Here is a 25,321-nt window from a genome sequence, read left to right on the forward strand (position 1 = left end):
CCATCCAAAGTGCACACAGCAGTGAACACACACCTGGAGCAGTGGGCAGCCATTTATGCTACGGCACCCGGGGAGCAGTTGGGGGTTTGATGCCTTTCTCAAGGTCACCTCAGTCGTGGTATTGCCGGCCCGAGACTCAAATCCACAACCATTAGGCCACGACTTCACAAGTGGGCTGCCTCCCCAGGTTTTAGGGTATTTTTAAGTTTGAGGTCCCTCTAAATCCCACATTTTAATTTTGGGCTGCGTAGACCGTTCCCCCTCCTCAGAGCTTTTAAGTTGACAGTCCCTGCTCTGGAATAGCAGTCTGAGGGCAGCAGTGTTCCAGCCTGGCTTCTATGACTAGGTTGGGTTCCTCTTGGCACAAGTCCTCTCAAGTAGGCGCTGAGTCCTTGCCTTGGAACATAGCTATTCAATTGAAGTTTATTTGTATAGTGCTTTTTACCATACAAATCATTGCAAAGCACCTTTACAGAAAATTAAGTTTCTACAATAGTTAGTGGTGACTGTCAATTTATGTAGTCAACCAGACGATGAACACTATTAACAGCAATTATTATATGATGCAATCACACTTGTAGCAATATTTGTTAGTTCTGTATGTTGTTTCAGGGTTCGCATCATCTGAGCTATCTGAGGATAGTTGTGTTTCAGCTCAGTACTGCCCCCTTGTCAGGGAAACCCGTTGCTACTCGAACCTGTACACTGTAAAAAAAAAAAAATTACGTAAAAAAACGGATAATGTACTGGCAGAAAATTACCAGGACATTTTCTGTTAAATTTACGGACACTTCCTTCAACATTTAAAACAGAAATTTCTGTAGAATAACATTTTCTTCCGTACCATAAATGGAAAATCTGTTATGCAGAGATTGAAAAAAAATTTTAGCAAATAAATGTAGCAAATAAATCCAGCACAATATGTACAAATTGAACATGGTTTATTTTTACCTCATGTGAACATTCTTAAAAATGCATTCAGTAGCTTTTATTTGCCTTAAATAGGTGAAGACAAAAATATTATGACATCAATTTAACAATGTGAAAAGCACCATTGAAAATGTTTGTATTCTAGAACAATTTTTAGTTTAAACAGCAACATGCAGAAAAAAGAAATCATGAACAGGTACTTGTACAATATTGGTGTTGCACCAAATAGTGGTCACAAAGAATACATTTTCAAATACATGGGGTAAAAATTAATACAAAGACAGGGCTGTTATCATTAACAATTGATACAGACTTATAGCCAATAGTCAAGTGAAATGACACCATTTTCCCATAGAACACAACATTATTTAAAAAGCACAAAATGTGAATTTTGTCATCAGTTATTCTCCCTCATACCGTTTCAAATCCATACGGGTCCATTCATCTTTGAAACACAAATGAAAAGTATTTTTAATGAAATCTCTGTGCTTTCTGTCACTCAATTGACAGCCTATGCAACTACCATTTCAACGTCCAATACAGTAGAGCTGTCAGATTTCATTTAAAAGGATCTTCATTAGTGTTCCAAAAATGAACAAAAGTCTAACAGGATTGGAATGGGATTATTCATATAATATTATGGGTGAACTAACCCTAGTTAGATTACTAAACTCTTAATCATGCTAAATTATCTGCATCTACAATTGACATCGAAAAATAAAAAAACTTTCTTGAACAGCATTTGAAAATAAAGAACAAAGATTTATGCACTCATGCCTGACATTTCAATGTTAAACTAAGAAACTATACAATCCAAATTAAGATCAGGGCTCCAAGTGTTTGTGTGCATTTAGTGTCTCTTGCCATGTGCCCGTTTGAGGAAACTACTTTTTTTTTTTTTTGCTGCATTTTTAGTCCAAGTCCTAAGTTGAGATTTGAAAAAAAAAAACTAACATTTACACGGAATCTAGAAGTAGTTCATACATGAGTCTTGGAAGCGTAGATTGCCTTCATCTGAACCTTTGACGCTCGTTCAGGATTTCTTCACAGGAAGACTGTTAATGACAAGAAATGAAAATGAATGAAAAAGTACAGAATAACATGCAGAACAGGTTGAGATTGAATTATTAAATTCCAGTTTAAACATTGCTTATAAAATATCTGTTAAGTCATTCAGTTATCTTCAGATCACAAATTAAGATATTTCTGATGAAATTCAAGAGCTCTCTGACCCATGGGGAATGTGTGTGGTGCTGTTGACGTAAACCCTGCATGCGCTGCACCTTGTTTACTGGAAAATTAATGCACACGCATCCGTAGTGGTACTCTAGTTAATGGCGGCAGACTCTCCAAGGAGAGGATAAATCATTGAATAAAGTTGTAATTTTGGTTACTTTGCACACAAAAAGTATTCTTTTTATAAAAAAAAGAAAAAAGTAATATTTTTGTAAAATAACAGTTAAACCACTGATGTCACATGGATGTCCTTAAACTATGTTTCTGTGCCTTGATCAGGGCCCTTGCTGTCTATGCAGGGTCAGAAAGCTTTCAGATTCCATCAAAAATATCTTAATTTGTGTTCTGAAGATGAACGAAGGTCTTACAGGTTCGGAACAACATGAGGGTGAGTGATTAATGACAGAATTTTCGTTTTTTACTGAACTAAGCCTTTGATTATTTTCCACTAAAAGGCAACATAAAATGCTTTATACACCGTTTCATTAGATATGTTCCTTACATTTGTATGAATTCCAGCGTAGGTGCCATTCTCCTCCTGATGTTTATGTTTAAAATAAAACAAAGGGAATTTGTAGCTCAGTCTCAATGGGGGAGGAAATGGTAACTTGTATGACAGCAATCTGGAATCACCAATAACAATAAACAAAGAAATTATAAACAACACATTGTAAATTCAATGAATAAACAACTCAATGACTATTTTTTTTGTCAGTGTTGAACATCCCTAATGGTAAATAAATATGGAAACATATGGGTAGCAATTTGAAATATGCAAAATGGCAATGCAATACGTAAAATGGTAATGCAGTTCTGTGTTTTAATTTACATTTCACCATACATGTGTCCAAAATTTTGTTCAAAATGAAAATTCTATGATTTACATTTGCCATTTTCTACACTAGTTTTAATATGCAAATTAAAAACATTTAGACACTTTATAAGTTGCAAAATTAAAATTAAAATGTATTACCCAAATTGATTACCGTATTTTTCGGAATATAAGTCATTTTTTTCTTTGGATTTCTTGGTTTATTCTAAAAGACATCTATGATGCCAATTTCTGCCACATTAGATATAAAAAAGGTACTCCTAGGTAAATCATAATTATAACAGTTTGACATTGAGAAATTGAAGGTGCAGTTACATAAACATGAATTTTTATCTCGTAATTATGGCTTAGTATCTCACGTTTTATTTTTCATAACTGATTTACAAAAGCAGGTTATTTTCTTATGCAGAAATACATGTATAGTAATTATTATTATTGTTTTTTTTTTTTTTTGCCTGAGTGGATTTTATGAAGTTTCTAATTCTGATGAAATTCTACTTTTTCCAAACCATCTGGGTGTTTACGGAATCTTTACCTTAGCCTAGATCATATTTATCATATTGTGTGTCTGCCATTTTCCCTACAAATTATAGCCTTTCAATTTCTACACTAAGCTAGATTTTATTTGTATTTGGCAATTGCTTTTAATATATTTATCTGGATCGGAAGAATTTTTGGATCAAGTTTTTAGTGTAGCTAGGCTGCAGCTTACTCATCACTTCATAAATGATTACATTAATTGCATTTGATCTGCAAACTTTCTTTTTTTATTGCCTTGATTTAAACTTTTAAACAAAAAGTTTGACATTTTGCATGCCGGTTTCTTTACAGCGAATAGTAAAATTCGGGAGGAGCATGTACAAAACCGCAATGAAACTTGATCCATGTACCTTACACATCGCTGACCCACACACGCACTCACACCACCTGTCAGGAGACTCAGCCCACATAACCACAGACTCCTGACTGAGCTGGAGCACACAATATGATAGAAGTTTTCCAGCAACATAAGAAGAATCACTAGATCCGGTCTGTTCTGCTCTGAGACCAGCTGCAAGGTAAGACCAACATCTGGTACAGTCAACCCAGTTGCTTTTTAGTCTAAGGCGTTTTCTAAAACGTCCATCAGTACTGAAAATGTATTTAACTAACGCTCTCTCACTATTATTAGCCTACAGTTACAAATCAATCAATCTGAAAGCCGCGCGGACGGGCAGCACATGGTGGTTTAATTCAGTGCAGCGCTCCGTTTTCAGGCAGGGCAGGAAAACGTGGGACGGGGCGCACGGGGTCTCCCGCCTCGTAATGTAGTCCATCCTGCAGGGGAAAAGAGGACATTAAAATGTTTTTAGGTTTATAAAAACTGCCGCTGCTTAAACCTGTGATTTGGTTTGAGACGCTGCACCTTCGTTAGCACTAGGTAGTGAGCGTTCTGTTTTTCATTTTTAATAATCGTAGCAGCATCATATAGTCGATCCTCTGAACAGAAAAATACCAAGTAAACAAATGAAGTACACTGGCAAATAAAAACAAAATAAGTGATATAAAAATTGAGGGGGGAAAAACTTTACAAAGGATTAAAGAATACATTAAAAAATGTTTTGTTGTACTTCACATGATGCCAATTAAATGCTTTAAATTGGTCTGCACTGAAATCTTTTTCTATTTATAAGTGAGCTGGAGTCTCTTCTGCTCTTAAGAGAGTGTCATCTCATGCCATAAGAGCTGCTATAACATAAAATTTATTGCTATCAGAATGTCATTATATTTTTCAGACAAGTCATTTATGATTTATATAACAAAAAAATTAAAATTTAATCAGTCTGGGTGTTTTCATACATTTTTTTCCTGTACTGAAAATAATTGTAAATGATTACATGCTTTATTATGTGTTAGCAATGTTTTCTCATTGCAAACATGGAAACCTTGTTCCATCAACACTCACTAAATGCATGCCATACCAAGAGCTGTTTATATGTAAACAAGTCAAACGTGCTGCCACTAGGAGAAGCTTTCTGTTGAATGGGGCCAGTAGGGGGTCTTTATTTTACATCTGAGTCACTGTATGTGAAATGCTTCTTCCTCAGTCCAGATGCTTTCTGCAACATAGAGGCCTTTTAATGCTCCAGATTTAAGAAAATCCTCTTAAAGCTGCTTGTAGGTCAGAGGAATAAATTGTAAGATGTTTCCATATTGCATAAATCACAGTCAAGGGCATCATACACGACAGCGCTGATGATCTTTGACCGTTTACACCATTATGCTATAGATAGAGATACTACAAACACGCGCACACAAAAATGATAATAATAGCATATGTGGGTGTGTGTTTAATGAATCCCAAATTTTTTTTTTTTTTTGTGATGGTGTAATATGAAGTTTATAACACCTACAATTCTACATTTATTTGTCATTTCAAACCAATAGGAATTTCATTTTATTAAATGAGATTTACTGGCTCATAATTAAAAAAAAAAAAAAAACACGAGCTATCTTTAGTAGGAGGCAGAAATGTTTTGAATATGTACGTCTTGTGACTTGTGACCTCATGGACTCACCCTGCAGGTCTTCTGTGTTTTGTAAACTGATTTTTTTTTTTTTTGCAAGTTTCTCATAATTAGGTCACATGCATCTATCTATGTCTCCAACACACAACACGTTACCTGACACCCCACATGTGACATGCTAAAAACAAGCATTGAGGAATCTCTGAGTGGCAGCCTATAGTGGTTTAGATCATGGACTGCTGTCTGAAAGGTTGCAGATTAAATCCCAGATGTGTAGTTGAAATGAATGTGAGTGATTAACTCACTTTAGATCCATTAGAAGCATTAAAATACATTGGAAATGGTTATAAACTAACCATTAGACTGATAAATATGGTTAAAAGGCATTAATTTGATCACAAATGGATGGATTATTATAATGTAAAGCATCATTTTACCACATTTGCAATGTCTATAGCGAGAAATTGTGTCATCATGACTATGAGAACTTAAGTTGCAATTGTTCTTGACGCTGCAAATCAACTTTTGCAGACAACTGGACAAATTCAAGCACTGTTCAACTTAGGCCCATTATATACACAGTTTTATGCATGATTATTAGGGCAATTATTTTATTGCATTGCATTTTATTTAATCATGCTATGTCCTTTTCAACTTGTGATTTAGGGTCTGTTGCATATCTCTTCAGTGTTTGTGGGAAGGCCAATGACAGTGTCACGGGTGGAGAACTTGCCCATTAACAGAAAGCTGAGATTCTGTCCAACTTAGCTACCCTCCTGTCTCACGTATCGTCCTTTTTGAAACTATCATGGGCCTTCATCTGATGGAGGAAGACTGATTTAATTGTTTTAACCATTGAGTGAAACTTCTTCATGTTGTCAGCATAAACAACTAAGGCTTAAGACGTTAAGATGTTCTTCTTGGTAATGAAGAAACTGGGTCCTGCAAGCCTATGCGTCCATTCTTATAATATTGAGTTATTTGAGTGAAAGAGTCTTGTGGTATCTTGACACACTTTGCATGATTTGTTCATAACTGAACTTGTTTTCATATCTTAGAAAGGTCAGATAAAGACTTAGAAGGTCAGAGGGGGTTTTGTCAGACCGGCGGCTGACTGCAAGCAATTCCTAAATGATTTGAGACATTTCTGCCAAAAAAACTAAACTGAAGAATATTTGTCGCATACATTCCAAAATCAAATCACAGTCATGAGTTATAGGCTAAGGGTAGTCAGATGGTGCCATGTGCATTGTGCCCACTCTAAACATTCTCATATGATTGGACAGACGTTGGACACATCAACAAAACACAAGTTCTGTTTAGACTCTGTGCCCTTGACCCTATCCTATCTTGCTGTTTCTAGAAGGACTTGTGTTGTGGTTATGATAAACTAAACGTTTGTGACGTCAGTACTCAAGCCCATATTGATGCTAAAATAGGATCACATATCTAGTTTAAGATAATGCAGTAATCTAGTTAAAGATTATATAGTTCACATACTGATGGGACTTTAAGTAATGTTGTGATTCAATGCAAAATAAAAAGCCACAAGCATCCCAAGGCCAAAGTTTCACTGCTCTGCACTGCACGTTGAATACCATAACAGAAAGTCGCCCACTGATTGGTGCCCAGGCAACACACCCCTGCTCTACCCACCTGCTTAATTTAGTCAGATAAATTGCATGTGCGTGTCTATGGTCACCTCGCTAGTCCTGACTGAGCTGGAATGTCAATCGATGGCACTGTTAACCTTACCCAACCCTGCTGTCAGTTGAAGCTATCAGGATTTATTTACAGATGTATGGAAAAATCCATAGCCTAGATGTTTCCTGCAGACCGAGTGCTGCAAACACATTGTCATGTGGATGATGCCAGTCAAGAAGAAAATTGCTTAATGTGCTCTCTAAAAAACAATTGTGGTATTAGAGATCTTCTGAAATGTTTGTGAGTAAAACACCTCAGTTTCATGTCATGAAGTATATGTAACATAAATTGTTTACAGTAGTGTTGTTGGTCTTTATGTGAGGCATCTTGAAATTGTTGCCATGTGTTGCAATTCCATTTAATCATTACTTATAAATCTATTCTAAAAATACCTTCATAGCATTGTTGGTCTGTCAGCATTCCTACAGCATGCCATAGATGCAGACATTTCTACATGTCTGATGTCACACCAAAGAGCAGTTTAGACCAGCTCACTCAGGGAATGCTGGGATATCTGAATGAGGTCCAACTGGACAGCAGACCCTAAGGAACAGCTTGTGCTTGGATTACACTGATTCAACTCAGGATAGAAACCCAAACATAATTTCATTATGTTTCATAATTTCATAGCATTTCAGAGTGAGTAAAATAAGTATTCGATCCCCTCCAAACCAGTAAGAGTTCTGGCTCCCACAGATTGGTCATGTGCCCTTGTGGAACACAGATTAGTCCTGTCACTTTAAGAAGTTACTCCTAATGTCAGCTCATTAGGTGCAGAAGACACCGGTCCACACAATCTGTATATTCCACTCTAAACTCACCTACCACCATGGGCAAGACCAAAGAGCTGTCAAAGGATGTCAGAGACAAGATTGTAGATCTGCACAAGGCTCGAATGGGCTACAAGGAAATGGAAGAAATAAAAAACAACCATCAGTTGGCCTCGGTCTGGAGTTCCGTGCAAGATCTTGCCTCATGAGGTAAGGATGATCATGAGAAAGGTGAGGTAACAGCCCAGAACTACATGGGTGGAGCTTGTAAATGATCTTAAGGCAGTTTGGACGACAGTCACCATGCAAAACATTGGTAACACACTACGCCACAATGAACTGAAATCCTGCAGGGCCCGCAAGGTCCCCCTGCTCAAGAATTGCCAAATTAAAAGTTTGCCAAAGAACATATACTGATTCAGAGAAGGTTTGGGAGAAAGTGCTGTGGTCAGATTAGACCAAAATTGACCTCTTTGGCATTAACTCGACTCACTGTCTTTGGAGGGAGAGAAATGCTGACTATGACCCCAACAACACCATCCCTACAGTCAAGCACGGAGGTGGAAACATTATGCTTTGGGACTGTTTTTCTGCTAAGGGTACAGGACAACTTCTATGCAGTGAGGGGCAAATGGACAGAGCCATGTATTGTAAACTCTTGGATGAGAACCTCCTTCCCTCAGCCAGAACACTGAAGATGAGTCATGGATAAGTCTTCAAGGATTGCAGTGACCCAAAACATACCACCAAGGCAACAAAGGAGTGGCTCAAGAAGAAGCACATTAAGGTCATGGAGTGACCTAGCCAGTCTCCAGACCTGCATCCTAAAGAAAATCTTAGGAGGGAGCTGAAACTTTGAGTTGCCAAACAACGGCCAAGAAACCTTAAGGATTGAGAGAGAATCTGCAAAGAGGAGTGGATCAAAAATCCCTCCTGAGATGTGTGCAAATCTGGTTTGTTTTGCTAGGGGATCAAATACTTATTTCACTCACTGAAATGCAAATTAATTTCTAAACTTTATATAATGTTTTTTTTTCCTGGATTTTTTGGTTGATATTCTCTCTATATGGTAAAATAAACCTACCATAAAAATCAGACCCTTAATTTCTTTGTAAGTGGGCAAACTTATAAAATCAACAGGGATTCAAATAAAAAATGCCCCCATTGTGTGTTTGTGTGTGTGTGTGTGTGTGTGTTTTCGTTCATGTTCACACAAATCATAAGTTTTGGCTTACAACACTGAAGTCTCCTGTAGTGCATGGTCATACTAGTTGCTAAAGCTTGATCAAAAAACAATTGTGCATTTAAGAAAACAACAACAACAACAAAAACGGACAGACATTTTATTGATTCTGTCTTGTGCACAGCTTTAAACCTATACTCTGGTTTTCTTAAGTCACACTGCTAATCTCAATTTAATGAACTTCCGGTTTAGATATGGGAAATTTGACTAAAGTTTATGTTTGCTGTTTCAACAACCGGTTTGTTCCAGTCAGGCCCTCATACCACGCTTGCGTGGTTAAAATGACAACAGTTAAATGTGCAGTACTGCTCGAGTGACTCTATTAACCTGCTTCCACGTTTCTAAGGTCTAAGACATCCGAAAGAACTTTCCATTTAATTGTGGCATGAGAGGAAGTGATTCCTTATGTCACCTTTGCTGTTTAGATGTGAGATTTCTCCAAAGAAAGAAAACTGGGTCATGATTCATAGTAGATTCATTTATAGACTCAAACTCTGTGTTAAGGAACATATTTTGAAATCAGAGCCTCTCAAGAGACAAGTTACACATAATTACCAGTAGATAAATTACATTCAAGCTACTATTTAAAGAAAAAGTGATTAGCTACGCTATGTGTTTCTAAGAAAACCTAGCTAACTATATTTGGTAACTACAAGCTACTGTATGAGTACACACATCAGTGTGTTTAGAAGTGTGTTAGTGTGTGTGTTTTTCAATTATTTTTATATTTTATTTATATTGCTCAGACTAATAAATATTTAGCCAAAACAATGAAGAATCTCAATTACCTTTCATACTGCTGAAAAAAGATTTTAGTGGTGTAACAACTTTTAGTTATTTACTGATAAAAAGTTATAATAATGGTAATAATAATAATTATTATTACCATGTGAGTAAAGATCAAATTTACTGCTTCACAGTTTAGTGTTATGCTAGCTTTATGCATAGAGAGATTCATTTACATTCATTAACAAATTACCTTCTCAGAACAGGCTGTTTTCACAGAGCTTGCAAACAGATCTTAATTGTTCTTGTGCAGTTGCATGTATTTTTGCCATTAAGTTCTGCTCTTGGTTACGTAATACATGTCAGTTTGTGTGAGTATGATGGATTATCCCCAGTGGGCCTCTCCAGCTCTGCCACCAGTCACATTTTATGGATTTCTCTCCATGTTACTCAACACTTGGGAAAAGAGTGCAGCTGTATGAACTTATTGACTGGAGAACGGCTGCCCATTTGTACGTACAGTACATTTTGACATTTGGCCTTCGGGAGTCACAATTTGCTTTCCATTCAAGAGGCTTGGTTGCGGTTCAGAATATTGTGTCGTTTTCTCTTGCAGTGTCATCAGATTTGTACTGGGTTTAGTTTTAGTGCTTGGCTTGAAGTTGAAGTGAATATGGGTCAGTGCTCTACGTGTTTTTAGGCCCTTAAATCACTGGACAGCTGCTATTCTCACCACAAATGTGCTGGTTTGTGTCCTGGAGCTTTAAAAAGCAATGAAAAAAAAGAGTACAGTGTTTGCAGTGCAAACCCTCATATCTGGTAGGAAATATTTGGAAAATATCCAGTTACTTTGGTAAAACTGGGAAGGGGTAACCGCATTTACCGCCATATGATTGCTGTTGCATTTTTGTTCATCTCTGGAAATAAAGTTTAAGTGAAGTACGATTCAGAAAATGTTCATGTGGTCACTGATAAATATTATTGTGCATCACTAAACATTTGACATCATACATTTGACGTATAAACTGCCACTGCCACTTTCTCAAATTCATTACTCTCTTTTTCCTACAGATAAGTGTCACTTCTGAACAGTATTCTGAACATTGTGAATCCTCTGCGTTTGTGGGCGAACCAGAAATATTGTGAAAGGAGGAACTCTGATAAAACGAGGCACAAAAAGAAGCTGTCGCCAAATCAAATCAATGATGGTTTTGAAAAAGCTTCTGCGTTTCGGGAAACAGCTGCTAAGGTTGAAGGTTGTCGACTGTAACTCAGAGGATTCGCGACTCTCCCGATGCTTGAACACATTTGACCTGGTGGCTCTTGGTGTGGGCAGCACTTTGGGAGCTGGGGTGTATGTCCTCGCTGGAGCCGTGGCCCGGGAAAACGCAGGACCAGCCATCGTCCTGTCATTCCTCATCGCAGCCATGGCCTCAGTGCTCGCAGGCCTCTGTTATGCAGAGTTTGGGGCGAGAGTGCCGAAAACGGGTTCAGCGTACCTGTACAGCTATGTGACTGTTGGGGAACTGTGGGCCTTTATAACTGGCTGGAACCTTATACTTTCGTATGTAATAGGTGAGACGACACAATATCTCTTAAATGAATAGTTCACCCTAAAAAATGAAAATTCTGTTAATTACTCACCCTCAAGTTATTCCAAACCTGTATGACTAACTTACTTCTGTTGAATATGAAAGAATATATTTTGGGGAAATGGGTAACCAATCAGTAGATGGACCCCATTGACTTCCAAAGCTGGACACATGTACTATGAAAGTCAATGGGGACCACCAATTGTTTGCTTACACTCATTCTTCAAAATATCCTCTTTTGGTTTCAACTATTATTGTATATTGTTACTTAATATTATCTTAATTGTGTAATGCTATGAAAATAAAGTTTAGAGTCTGTAAACTGATGTATAGTATAGTTTTTTACATTTCCTTATGTTTTCTTTCATTGCTATATGATGTTACTCAATCTGTAAAACCTTCTCAGGTACATCAAGTGTCGCCCGAGCTTGGAGTGCCACATTTGATGAGCTGATTGGAAAACAAATTGAACATTTTTGTCGACAGTATATGTCCATGAATGCTCCGGGCATTCTGGCGGAGTACCCAGATATGTTTTCAGTATTCATCATCCTTACTCTCACAGGTAAAACATGACTAGAGCACTAATCACATAGGGAGCCATGACTGACCAGTATTAGAGTATCGTAATTTGTTATGTATATAAATAATAATTTCAAAACACACTCATTCATTCTGATAATGAATGCCTTTGAATGTAAATATTTAGAGGATGTTCGTGTTGACTTTGTTCCGTAGTGTTTTGAACTATGTCTTGTTTGCTATAGGCCTGCTGGCCTTCGGCGTGAAGGAGTCAGCCATGGTCAACAAAGTGTTCACCTGCATCAACATCCTGGTGCTGTTGTTCATGGTTGTATCTGGACTGGTTAAAGGTACACTGAAGAACTGGCACCTGGACCCTGATGAGATTCTCAGTGGAACCAATTCCACCATTAAGTGAGTCATGTTTCATGACTCAGAGAATTTATATATTTATATATATATATCTATAAAATTGAGACTGAAAAATTATAATAATGATTGACCTCAGCGGACTTACACATGTTAGCATATTTTTGCTGTTTTTTTGTTTTTGTTTTTTTGGTGCCATAGTTTTGCAGAAATGACACACTTCCTCTTTCAAATTCAAATGGCATGTTATAATTTGTCTACATTACTCTCTCTGAGCAGTGCTACACAGCCCCTGCCATCAAAAGAGATTCTGGGTGAAGGTGGGTTCATGCCTTTCGGCTTCACAGGGGTCTTATCAGGGGCAGCTACCTGCTTTTACGCCTTCGTTGGGTTCGACTGTATTGCAACTACAGGTAACTAAAGACTCTCTAAACTACAATGTTTAATATTAAGAAGGCACCATTTTCTTCTAAAATTCTGTTGAAAAGCTCAAATATACGAAGCATTGTCTACAAACATGAAGTTAGTGAGAGTAAATTGTGCAAGAAGCCTATTTTGTATGCAGAAATGCCTTTAATAAGTGTAAGATTGAACAACAGTGAGGCTATTATGCTACCTAAATATTTGGCTTGCGTTCATGATGCTTTGGTCAAAGTTATTTAGAGTTTCCTTTTTGTTTATAATAGTATGGCATGGATATTCTCAGTAGATCTCTGCTTATGGTTTGCCTCTGGGCCCCCTCTTTTATGGTGGCTCACTCCCCCACAAACCCTTGAATACGATTGGCTAGAGTGTTTCAGGGTTGGCCTGGACTCATCTCCCTCTCTGTAGCTTTGGTTCAGATTCAGTAAACCCTCCTCTTCCAACATGCTGGTCAGGAGTGGTGATATAGCCATGTTCCTTTGCTCTCTCTGGCACTGATGGCATGAAGACACTTCTGCACAAGGTCAAACCACAGAAACTTTTGCCAAAAGCGAACATGCTCGCACCACTAACTGCAGCAGCTGAGTCACTTTCTTGCTTCAAGGCTTCTTAAAATGACAGATTTCACATGCAGTGTGCTTTTAATTGACATAATGGCAAAATTAAATGTACATAACATTGAACATGTAACATTGTCTTTAATATTACTTTTGATCAGATTAATGCATTCTTGCTGAATCAACGTTTTAATTTCGTTCTTTTTTTTTTTAAATCACTAATTTTTTACTTACCAACTATCGGTTTTCAGTTTCACACAATAATAATCATGTCATGGGATAGGATGGGACAAAATTAAAAACCCACATATCAATGATGTAAAGGGCTGAAAATAAACGGGTATTTTGTAACCTTAATTTTCTCTATGGAAAAATAAAATTTCTAAGAACTCGTGTCATTTGATAGTCCGGGCATAGGTCTGTTTTTGGCTTCCTTTGGTTCACCCCTGTTATTTATACTGTGACACAGCAATTAGCTACTGACATGTTGAGCTTAGTTGATTAAATGGATGATGCAGGTTTGAGTCCAGCCTGCAACCTTTTACTGTTTCTTTTTAACAAATCATAATATCTTGTTTCTTGTCACAGGTGAGGAGGTGAAGAACCCCCAGAGAGCCATTCCCATTGGCATCGTCTCCTCCCTCCTTATCTGTTTTGTAGCATACTTTGGTGTATCGGCAGCCCTCACCATGATGATGCCGTATTACATGCTGGATAAGAACAGCCCTCTTCCCGCGGCCTTTAAGTACGTTGGCTGGGAAGGAGCCACGTACGCTGTGGCGGTAGGCTCCCTTTGCGCCCTGTCAACCAGGTAAGCACTCATCCTACCAGTCAGGCATTGTTTGAACACACACTACAGCCCAGTCTAGAGTAAAATAGCCCTGCATGGTAGAGCACTAAAATGTACATAAAATTAACAATTAGCCATGTTCCTTGAAAAGAATGGATGTAATTAACCGCAAGCCTGGTTGCAGTTTAAAAGACTTCAGTCATTTAGATAGCGCAAAAAAGTTCCAAAGTTGACCAGCCCAATCATTAAAGTTTACTAAGTCTACTCGGACAACCTCAGGGAGGTTCAGAGAGTGCAGTCGGGGACTGGATTGCAGGATAGTGTGTGTATATATTTATCTGAGGCAGCTCATATGAACCCCTAGCTAAAAATATATAGGGAAACTTGGTGAGCTGTGTTATGAATCCTGTTTCTCAGTTATGCAACACTCAATCCAGGCTATGAATTTCTGTATGCCACAAATTTTTTTTTGTCCATAAAAGTCAGGCAGTAATTAGTCTTATAGAAATTACCTACATGAATTCGCACTAGATGTCGTTGCTCAGAAATGTTTGTACTGTGAAGTATGAATTGTGTGTACACTATTAAAGGGGTCATATGATGCAATTAAAATTTTTCCTTCCTCTTCGGAGTGTTACAAGCTCTTGGTGCAGATCTGTAAAGTTACAAAGTTACAAAGTCTCAAATCCAAAGAGATATTCTTTATAAAATTTAATAATTGTCCACACACCCTAAAACAGCTCATTCTAACACGGCCCCATCTACAAATCTTCTACATCACTATGTGGGAAGATTTGCATAATGCCACCCAAATGTTCATGCAAAGAAAGAAGGCGTACCTTTTATTCTCGCTGTTGTTGAACAAATCTTTCTATTTAACCAGATCTTCTTAGTGAACCGGTCCAACCGGTTCACCAAATCAAACTGAATCCTTTGAAACGGTTCATGTCTCCAGTATCCACTAATCCAGTGGTCCCCAACCCCTGGGTCGCGGACCGGTACCAGTCCGTGCGTCATTTGGTACCGGGCCGCACAAGAAAGAATAAACAACTTACATTAAAGCTGCAGTTGGTAAATTTTGCCGCTCGCGTCTGGCGGAAGAACATTGTAGCCGGAGCTACTTCTCTCTGTTTACATCTATGGCGAGTCACGCAGGTACTGTGGCACTCTGCAGCCTTGGCGACCCCAACCAGACTAAAATAGTCAGAATATAAACACTTAATATAGGTGTACCGTAGTGATTCAGGATAAGACAAAAGCACGGTTTGGAAAATGGATGATGTACTCACTTATTATATATATATTTTACATTTTCAACACAAAACACAGTGGCACAGCCCTACGCTGATTGGACCAGAAGTTCAAGGACCAGGATTTTTGCAGTATCTTATGCCGTGTTCCAGGCAACCCATAACCCGTGTTTTTACAACCTTAAACCCGTGAAAGTACACTGGAACTCGTACTAGATCGATGTACTCAGAGTTCCGACATCATACAGCACGTGAAACAAATGATGGCAGCCCTTACGAATAATATTGCCTACGGATGCAGTGTTTATGCAAGCGGTAGGCTACACGTTGAAAAATAGATTTTAAATTAATTAAATTAATAATCTAGCTACAATTCCTTGCACTCAGGAAGTTTGGCGTGACTTGCCTGGAACGGTACAAAGTCGTTAGTCGTGGTTTGAAATCGTGACTTATGGGCTCAAAAATCTGCCTGGAATGCAGCATTAATTTTAAGGCATGTTTAAACGTCACCATAGCGACCAGAGTCAGTGAGCGTTAGGTTAGGGGTCAGAGAAAATTTTATTCATGTTATGTTGTTGGCGCGATGTTATCATGTTTATTATTATATTTATATTATATTAACACAGTTTTTATGCCAGTCGTATCATTTTTTGTTGTTGTTGTTGTATTTATCCGTCATACCTTAAAGCCTGGTCCGTGAAAATATTGTCTGACATTAAACCGGTCCTTGGCGCTAAAAAGGTTGGGGACCGCTGCACTAATCCACAGATTATTTAAGATATTCGGTTTATAAACATGCCTTACACTCCCTCTGACGTGAAATAGACCAATATCCAGGGAGACGACATGTTAAGGGGCGTAACATTTCCGTCAGATTCTTGAGGCATTCGGCCAATCACAATGCACTGGATAGCTGGACAATAAGAGCACACCTCGCTTATTCAGAATGATGAGCCTTGTAAAATCAATGCGTTTCAGAAGGCAGGGCATAGAGGAGAAACAATAATGTACATTATATGGAAAATAATGTGTTTTTTGAACCTTAAGACGCATAAACACATTGCATTACACAAAATAAAGTTCTTTTTAGCAGCATCATATTACCCCTTAAGTGAAGAAGTCTTCTGCATGATCTGTCCAAGTCCTTAACTTATTATTCTTCTAACTTCTGAGTCACTAATGATAACCTCAGTAGTTGCAGAGCTGAAGTAGATTTATTGGCACTTTTCTTTTTGGTTCCCAGTTACTGCAGTATTTTCAGTATTAAATACTGTAAATATTATATATTTAAATATCTTCCTATACTTTTCACTATCGGCATGAAATCTGGTCCACTTTGCAGCTTATTATTGTTGAGAACTGTTGCCGATTTAGACACAAACAGATTGCTTAAACAATGTGTAACCAACCACATACATTTTTTTCTTACTGTTAAGGAGAGGATTTATCTGATAGAATTTGATACCAAAATTAACCAACCAACCAACCAAAAAAAAATGCAATATGAAATTCTGTTCATGGGTATCTGATTTACTTGCTACTAAATGCTGCAAATAATGCTTGCAGTAATAGTCAAGTTCTGTCATGCCATATTTATTTATTTTGAGCAATTAATTTCAGTTGACAAAAAAAAAATTTTTGTTAATGAGTGTACAAACTTAAAACAAATATATTCAAATTTGAACTAATTCTGTAAATGTGTATACATACATAATGTGTTTATATGCATAACTTAAATATAATGTTTATAACTGTAATTATAACATTTTAAATGAATCTTTCTACCTCTGTGAGAATAGGGAAGGCCATACCACAACTATGATGTTAACGACACAGAGGAACAATTGTTGAAATCACTTTCAGAATGATGTTTTCCAGCCGACGAACAATAAAAATATTAACAGCCTATCAAAATCCACCCGACGTTGTGTTAAACCAGCCAATTAAATTAGAAGTGTTGCGAAGTATTTGTAGGCTAGGCTGATTTCCAAGAAGAGCAAATGCTATGACTATTTGGTGCTTTCAAAATATTTCTCTGTTTAAGCGGTCATCTGAGGTGGAAAGGGTGGGAAGTAAATATGGAAACTATCATTATTTTTGCAATGCCACTTGTACTTCAGAAATGACATGCTTCATCTTTTAAAGTAATCCTTTTAATGATTAAAAATTCATGCCAAGAGATTGATCCTTATGCTCCTGCAAATATTTTCTTCTTTTTCTTTCTGGCTGGTCTAATGTCACTTTCTGATTGGTGGGGGTGGCCTGTTTGTGGCATGTTGCTTTCTCATAATAACACCACAGCAGTGTATGAATGCACTATGTCTGTGTCTCTTTTTTGCATGGCATGGTTTGTTTTCTCCATCTCTCACGGCAGCCTGCTTGGCGCCATGTTCCCCATGCCCCGTGTCATCTGGGCGATGGCTGACGATGGCCTGCTCTTCAAATTCATGACTGGGATCAACGAGAGAACAAAAACACCCATACACGCCACTATAACAGCAGGCTTTGTCGCAGGTGAGCGAATTTTAATGCTACTAATCCACTGACGTCGCGTTACGTTCGCAGTATCGCGCATCCATCCACCTAGAGCATGTTGCATGGAAAAACAGCATTTTCGTCACACTGAACCTTTATCTGGAATGGTCCGGGTGGCACAGCCTGTCCCCGACAGCTACGAGGGGATTCATTTAACTGTACATTTAACAGATGTATCCCCTTTCTGCCTTTGACACCACCTCTGGCAGCTGCCCAGTTGGCTTATGTGTTTCTTTTCTGCTCTTTTCCTTTTTTTTGATCATCCCATGATCAGTCTCTTGGGGTCCTTGTTCCCCCTCCCACGTGTAATCTTTGCCATGGCCCGAGATGGTCTGCTCTTCTCGTTTCTGGCACGAGTGAGCGAGAAGAAGACGCCCGTCGTGTCCACTCTGGCCTCCGGGGTCATTGCTGGTAAGAGCAGAGGGCAGTGTGGGATTGGAGGGTGGAGCTCCAGTGGGCTGCTTTTGTTGCTGTTGCCTGTACACATCGATAGGAAGGAGGCTGTAAATTCACTGTTTATAAAACACACAGCAGTTACATGTAATTGCTAGAACTAAAGGGTATTTCTTGTTTTCCTTTTTTTTCTAAATGATTCTAGTAGTTTCTTGGAACATAAACTTGTAAGACAGACTTTGCTGTGAATTATTTGGTTTATTGTGCAAACATGACGTGATATCATGATGTCAGTTTTACCATACTAAAGAGTCTGTTGACATTGTGAATAGTTTTGTGTATTTCTGTTTCATCCATTGAAACCATCTTATGCTTTTAGCACTTTCCTTGAATAGGGTCCAAATACGGGACACTTTTTCTTTCTTTCTCTTTTAAGGAATCACTAAGCCTTCAGCAAGGAAGGCTAAATTAAATATTATTTTACATTCTATAATTTCTTTATAATGTATTTAAATTTTATATTGCATTTTTTTATATAATATCTTGCAGTTGTCTCTAGAGAAAATGACATTTTGTGTTTTTTTTTTTTTGCTTTAAATCCAAAGGAAATAAATACAAGTTATTTTAAATAAAGGTTAATACAGGTTATCCCCTATGAAAAGGAAAAATGACACAGTTTTTTTTTTTAAGGAATTCATAAAACATATATTTGTTATTATTGATAAAATATTTCTAAACCCCCCTTGATCCATTTGAAGGTTAAAAGTAATGTGGTATTATGTAATACCCTGTTTGCGTAAAGTGTCTTTTTTATCTATTTAATTTATACTATTTAATATTGTTGATAAATGTTTTGTAACAGCTGAAAATTCATTAATAATGACTCTTCTGATTGCAAAAATATTAGTTTTTATTTGTTTAATTGCTCACTGAAGAACACTGCTTATGAACTTGTTATATTTTCTTTACCTAGAAATGTAAAAGTAATGTTGGCCTAAATAGTACTACACAGTATGCATGTTCTCTACGTAGAATATAAAGCTTTGAATTCAACTGCTTATTGTGAATATCATCCTATCAACAAAACAGATGACCATAAATCGATCCTTTCCATTCCTGTGCAGCTATTATGGCTTTCCTGTTTGACCTGAAGGACCTGGTTGATCTGATGTCTATAGGAACTCTTTTGGCCTACACGCTGGTCGCTGCCTGTGTTCTAGTACTCAGGTTGGCAGATGCATGTGAAATTAAGGCATTTCTAAATTTGTGTCATTACAGTTTGGCTGTTGATTGCAAAATAATATTGTGAACTACAGGTACCAGCCCGAGCAGTTTCCTCAAACATATCACATAGCCAACACACAGGACGAGATGGAAATGAGCGAGACCATAAGTACACCTAGCATGGGGATTCTTCCCGGCATAGAAGAGCGTTTCAGCTTCAAAGCACTGCTCTTCCCCAACATCACTGAACCCTCCAACCTTTCAGGCTACACTGTTAACATCTGTGCGAGTCTGCTTGGTATGAAATCCACTTTAAGACAGATTTAATACTTTTTTCAGCTGTTTTCTGGAGGTTTCTAAACGGCATCTTTTCCAGGTCTGCTGATCTTCAGCTTTAGTCTGTTGGCCGTCCTGGGTGGAAGTGCAGTGTGGAATATTGTCATCCTCAGTGTCCTGTTCAGCATTTGTGTCATAGTCACATTTATCATCTGGAGACAACCTCAAAGTAAAACCAAGCTCTCTTTTAAGGTTAGACCTCATAATGCACATGAACATCTAAATCATGGGTTGATTTTCTATTTATAGATTTAGTTTCATTGAATCTAATGTTAGATTAATTATTAAACGCAGGAAGCCAAATACTGTTTTCTGTTATTATGTGGTTCACTGATAAGATGCTGTTTTGTTTGTTTGTTTCGAGATCTATTCATTTGTTTAAAAAATGTGATTTATACACACAGTTAATTGAATGGACCTTTTTAAAATATTACTTTTTTTTATGGCAGGGGAATACATCTGTCCTGATATTACAATTAAGAATATATTGTTTTTCCAATATATATTTTAACTTGGTGATTTACTTTTAAATAGTTTAACTCCACAGCTTATGGATATTTAAATACTATTTTTTTTTTACTTTAATAAATAAAATATAAAAAATGGAAATATTTGATTAAAAACCTGTATGAAAATTAGAAATGACTTGGCAAGTTGAAGTACAACAATTACTATATATATATATATATATATATATATATATATATAGTAATTGTTGTACTTCAACTTGCCAAGACATTTCTAATTTTCATACAGGTTTTTAATCAAACATTTAGACACTCACTGACCATTACACATTACTGACCACTGCATATAATTACACATTCCAGTCATTTTTAATAACAAGTAACTTCTTCATGTCTTCCAACAGGTTCCTTTACTTCCATTCATCCCAGTGGTCAGCATGTTTGTCAATGTGTACCTGATGATGCAGCTGGACAGGGGTACCTGGGTACGATTTGCCATCTGGATGTCTATAGGTACAGCACATACTCCTGCATGAACCAGTATATGCTTGTAAAAAAATGCTTGTAAATACAAGTTTTGCTACTTAAATAAATGTCCTCTGGTGGGCCTCCTGGCACGTATGCGGTCAATAATTTGTTCTATTATCCCTCTGTTCTCTCCAGGACTCATAATCTACTTTGGCTATGGAATCTGGCACAGCACTGAAGCCACACTGGCCCATTCCAGTATGGAAGAGGAACTGAGTGTGTACAAACCCACCTGCAGTCTAAACAGGGACAGTGTGACCCCGGAAAAGGAGGCTTTCCTCTGTAACGGTTCTCGAGTTGACGAAGATCTCTAATATGGAACAGTGTTACATTATTTGCTCAAACTTTGCATGAAAGCACACCGCCGGGAGGTTGTGAGGAGCACAGGCCGTTGGAATTGAATCAGATGGAGCTCAATGATCCTTTTAACAATCTCGTTTCCTTGTCAAGAAGAGCTTTGTAAAGTGCACACTACACATGGGTGGAAGTATTTGATTATTCTCACAACTCAATGGTTTTGTTTCCTACTTCAGAAATCTTGAAGAAGCCAAAACAGGCACAGGACCTTTTATTGAATGGTTGTGGAGTAAAAAAAAAAAAAAAATTATAAATATTGTAGGCATCTGTAAGCTGCAGTATTTTATGTTTGAACTTGTGCCTTTTGTCTTACTTCTGAACGTGCCTTTACAAGAAAAAGAAATCAAATCATGCTTGACTTGAATTTGTAGTACTTTCTCCTGTCTGAGGTCCCATTTAAGAACCTTTTCCGACTGGTTTGAACTGCCCGGATCCAGAATTTGTAGGTTATTTCTGGTCCACCCTGATTAGATCTTCAGGTAGTACTGCCACCTGCTGTAGTGGTCGGGCAGTCACCGGTGTTAGTTGCTTTTATCCGTCACAGTGCTGGCTACTGTGTCTTTTATGCAGATGGAGTCTGCCTGTTGTGTCTTAATGTTGCATAAGCAGGCATTTTTTAGGATATTTGGAGAGAAGTTGATATCTAGATGCATGTTTTGGTCATTTACAGTGTTTGGACGTATATCGCATTGTATTTATGTCAGTCGAAATATTTTACAAAGTAAAAAATAAATCTAAAGAGTTTTGGAATCATTTATTTTATCCCAGAGGTAGTCTACCAAAGATTAGAATAATTAAGATTATAGATTATATGTTATATATTTATACATTCTAGTTAAACTTCTTCCCTTATTCTTACCTGCTGAAGCAGCACATTGATGCATCATACAGACTTGATGCTTCTCAATCCATCCATCAATCAATCAGTCAATCAATCAAACAATATTCTATCTTTCTTTGTTGAAATTCCATTGATTAAGTGATTTGTAAATGGCAAATGATGCTCTTTTTAATGCTGAAAAGTAATGTATGTGTAGAGGTGTTGTTCACGTTTTTGGTTACACAGATTTTAGTAGATTACAATGTTTTCTTATCAGAAATGACTATGTTGCTGTTTGTGAATACATTTCACATGGTTGTTTTGAGCTCTTGAAACTTTCCAGTTACAATATAGAATGAAATTGCTTACATGTATATTCATATAAATGCTCAACTGCTTGAATAGTTACATAAACACACATTAATAAAAAATACAATATGAATAATACATTTGTAATGAGGCAAGTAGTAAAAATAATAATAAATAAGATGATCTGAGTTTTTTTTACCCAATAGTTTTTTACCCATTTTTTTGGACCATTTCAAATGTGGCGCTTTCATTAAGCATAACACAGCAGGCTACTATATACAGTTTCCACCTGATGCTGTAAATAAAATACATTTGTGGAATTTATGTTTGTTATTTTCATTATGTTTTATGACATTTGTTACTTTAAATAAAATGTAGTTTAATAAACTTTAAGCTTTTAAAACACATTCCTTTAGCTGCAAAATATGTTTTTGTTCTACGTATTGTTTTATCGGTCTTTGTCTATGGGGTCAGAATCCCGTCAAATGTATTGCAGTCACAGATCCAAAAATAATAAGCATAAATCAAAAATGTAAAACACGTGTAAAATAAATAATGCGCAAAACCGAAAAACAATTGCAATTTTATTTTTAAATAACAAATAATGCGGTCATGGATCGAAAAATAATAAGCGTGAATCAAAAATGTAAACAAATTTAAAATTATATTGCACAAAACTGAAACATATATTGAAATTTTTCCAAATCACAAACAAAATCAGGTTTCCTGCTCATATTTGATTTTTTGTATATGCTTGTTGCTTTTTGTCTTTTCTACTTCGCTCTTGATTTCACATTCTGCGCTTGCATTTCTAAATGTATAGAAATGTCTAATATATACCATTGCTCTTTTTGTTGTTATGATTGCTTCCACTGTCCTCATCTGTAAGTCGCTTTGGATAAAAGCGTCTGCAAAATGAATAAATGTAAATGGTGCAGTTAGAGTTTCATGTAAACCAGGGCGGGCTTCAGCGTCACCATTGGGCCACTAGTTCTAGATTGACAGCTGCTCCTCTAGCCAATCAGTTCAAGGGGGAGTTGACGTCACTCCAATGTGACTCGTGGCTGCTGTGGCAGATGTGTGAAGATCAGGGGGGCAGGGTTTCATGTTTTATTGGAGCTTCCCCGGGCGCCGCCATTGGCTAGCGGACCCCCACCTGCTGTTAGCATTCCATTGACTCCCATTCATTTTGCATCACTTTGACAGCGAATAACTTTACATCTGAGGCGTTTAAAGACTCCATTTGTCCATTAATTATTTCTAAAGAAACACGAAAATGTATAAAAGGCTCCATTACCTTGTATCTTACGTTGTGGCCCCGTAGAAGCAGTTTTTGTAAAAAATAGGCTAACGATTGCGTCATAACCTGCGACTCTCTGTCACACAGCAGAGAAATTACCGTATGGACAGGAGGAGAAGCTCGCAGGCAATCTTTTACTGTCTATGAGGCAATCGGGGGGACGTGGAGGCATAAAGTCAAGGGAGATAATTTATCAAAATACTTACCAAAATCTGCTCCTGTTCACGCTCACATTCTCTGCAAGATTCGATGAGTGATTCAGTTTTTTCTTGACACAGCGATTAGAAGACAATTTTCAGACAGGTTGCTAACATGACATCTACTTCATCAAGCTCAGTTTGAGTCTGCGCAGTATGCTCGACCCCCAGGAAGTGCGTTCTTCTAATTGACTTCACTTGTCTCCGTTGAATCCAATGGGGTCACTGTGTCCATTTCTTTTACTGTCTATGGTGAAGATGGATAACCAGCGTCAGCAGGCAAATGCCGGACAATCTCAGGTAATTAGCCATAAATGTTTTGTTAGTGGGTGACAGAAACATTCCCTTTGTGTGTTATGATATTTGCTGCAAGCTCTATGTAGTCCGAGTAGGCCGATATCTAGCCAGTTAACACTTGTCTTGTTAGTTTAGTTAAGTAAGCAATACTTTATATTTTAGTAGTTTAGCAGTAAATTGCACGCGATAGTTTATGCGCATCTTGTCAGTAAAGCCAGATGCAGACTATATTCTCAGCAATGTTGCTCCTGAAATGAGTGACAGAGGAACATCAAGGGCTTCGGTAGAGAGCAAAACCATAAACTACTTTCAGGACTTCCTTCAAGAAATTAAAGGTGAATTAAAATAGAATAACACTAACTCTCAGGCTGTCCTAGATATAACTTTCTTCATAAAAAATGGTATAATGAACTGAGATAGAGGAAAACGAGACTTTTAGAAAATGAGATTTGTACAGTCTTTTCAATGTTTCCTATTACAGTATTGCTATAAAACCTGATTCTCCCAGTCCTCTGTTCCAGTAGCACACATATACATCATTGTACAAGCCATAAAATCAGGGGGAGTATTTAGCAGGGTTTAAATATCACCCACAATATATTGCTGGATTTGAGATCTGGATCTCTTAAATCATAGCTTTTAGTGTTACAGTTTAACATGGTCTGCAGTACTTTTAGATCTACATTAAGACACTTAAGTTACATTTTCTTTTCTGAAATGTTTCTTTTTTTTTTTTTTTTTTTTAGTGAGCCTCCGTTAGAGTGCTGTTTCTGTAGTTTATATCTGATTTAAGATATATAACTTGCATTTGCAGTTCAAATTGTTCAAATCAAGCTGCTCTGTTGTAGAGCTCTCATTAACTGATTTTATATCTGTTTTAAGGTACTGATGTTGCATTTCATTTATAAGTTTCATGTTTTCCAAGAGAACCTTGGTGTAGAGGTTTGCCACTCCAGTAGGTATTTGACAATGTTGATTACAATAATAAAAAACACACAAAAAAAGTCATTGGTTTTGTTTTAATTTTATGCCAAAGGTGTTTAATCACATTTACCACATCAGTTATACACCCCGCCGCTTTTTTTCACACTGATATCTCTATGTCAC

At 37.3% G+C, this 25,321-nt stretch overlaps 2 protein-coding genes across 3 annotated transcripts in view; one reads left to right on the forward strand and one right to left on the reverse strand.

Moving 5' to 3' along the window:
• Positions 1-18,173, reverse strand: part of LOC132132042 (large neutral amino acids transporter small subunit 4-like) — a 61,168-nt gene extending 42,995 nt beyond the window's left edge. Inside the window, exon 1 of the mRNA XM_059544213.1 lies at positions 18,167-18,173. The gene's annotated coding sequence lies outside the window, so the exon portion shown is untranslated. The remainder of the gene's footprint in view (positions 1-18,166) is intronic.
• On the forward strand, positions 3,908-21,575 carry LOC132132041 (high affinity cationic amino acid transporter 1-like). Of its 2 annotated transcripts, none has more exons than XM_059544210.1 (12): positions 3,908-4,056; positions 11,020-11,523; positions 11,947-12,105; positions 12,308-12,476; positions 12,711-12,844; positions 14,000-14,222; positions 17,826-17,965; positions 19,504-19,606; positions 19,696-19,901; positions 19,980-20,131; positions 20,811-20,919; positions 21,070-21,575. In XM_059544210.1, exons 2-12 carry the CDS (start codon positions 11,151-11,153, stop codon positions 21,246-21,248), a joined length of 1,947 nt encoding a protein of 648 aa, XP_059400193.1. In that variant the 5' UTR covers positions 3,908-4,056; positions 11,020-11,150; the 3' UTR covers positions 21,249-21,575. The 2 variants fall into 2 exon arrangements, with proteins under 2 accessions (XP_059400193.1, XP_059400194.1); XM_059544211.1 differs by lacking the exon at positions 17,826-17,965 and adding an exon at positions 18,261-18,397.
• The last annotated feature ends 3,746 nt before the right edge of the window (positions 21,576-25,321 follow it).

The sequence above is a fragment of the Carassius carassius genome, chromosome 49 (genome assembly GCF_963082965.1).
Source record: "Carassius carassius chromosome 49, fCarCar2.1, whole genome shotgun sequence".
In the NCBI taxonomy this organism is placed as follows: Eukaryota; Metazoa; Chordata; class Actinopteri; order Cypriniformes; family Cyprinidae; genus Carassius; species Carassius carassius.

What these genes read in the sequence shown, in the direction of transcription:
- LOC132132041 (XM_059544210.1), top strand. Translation starts at nt 11,151, where the DNA reads ATGATGGTTTTGAAAAAGCTTCTGCGTTTCGGGAAACAGCTGCTAAGG. An exon ending in TATACTTTCGTATGTAATAG is followed by an intron (nt 11,524 to 11,946) that starts GTGAGACGACAC and finishes AAACCTTCTCAG; the next exon opens with GTACATCAAGTGTCGCCCGA. An exon ending in CGACTGTATTGCAACTACAG is followed by an intron (nt 12,845 to 13,999) that starts GTAACTAAAGAC and finishes TTCTTGTCACAG; the next exon opens with GTGAGGAGGTGAAGAACCCC.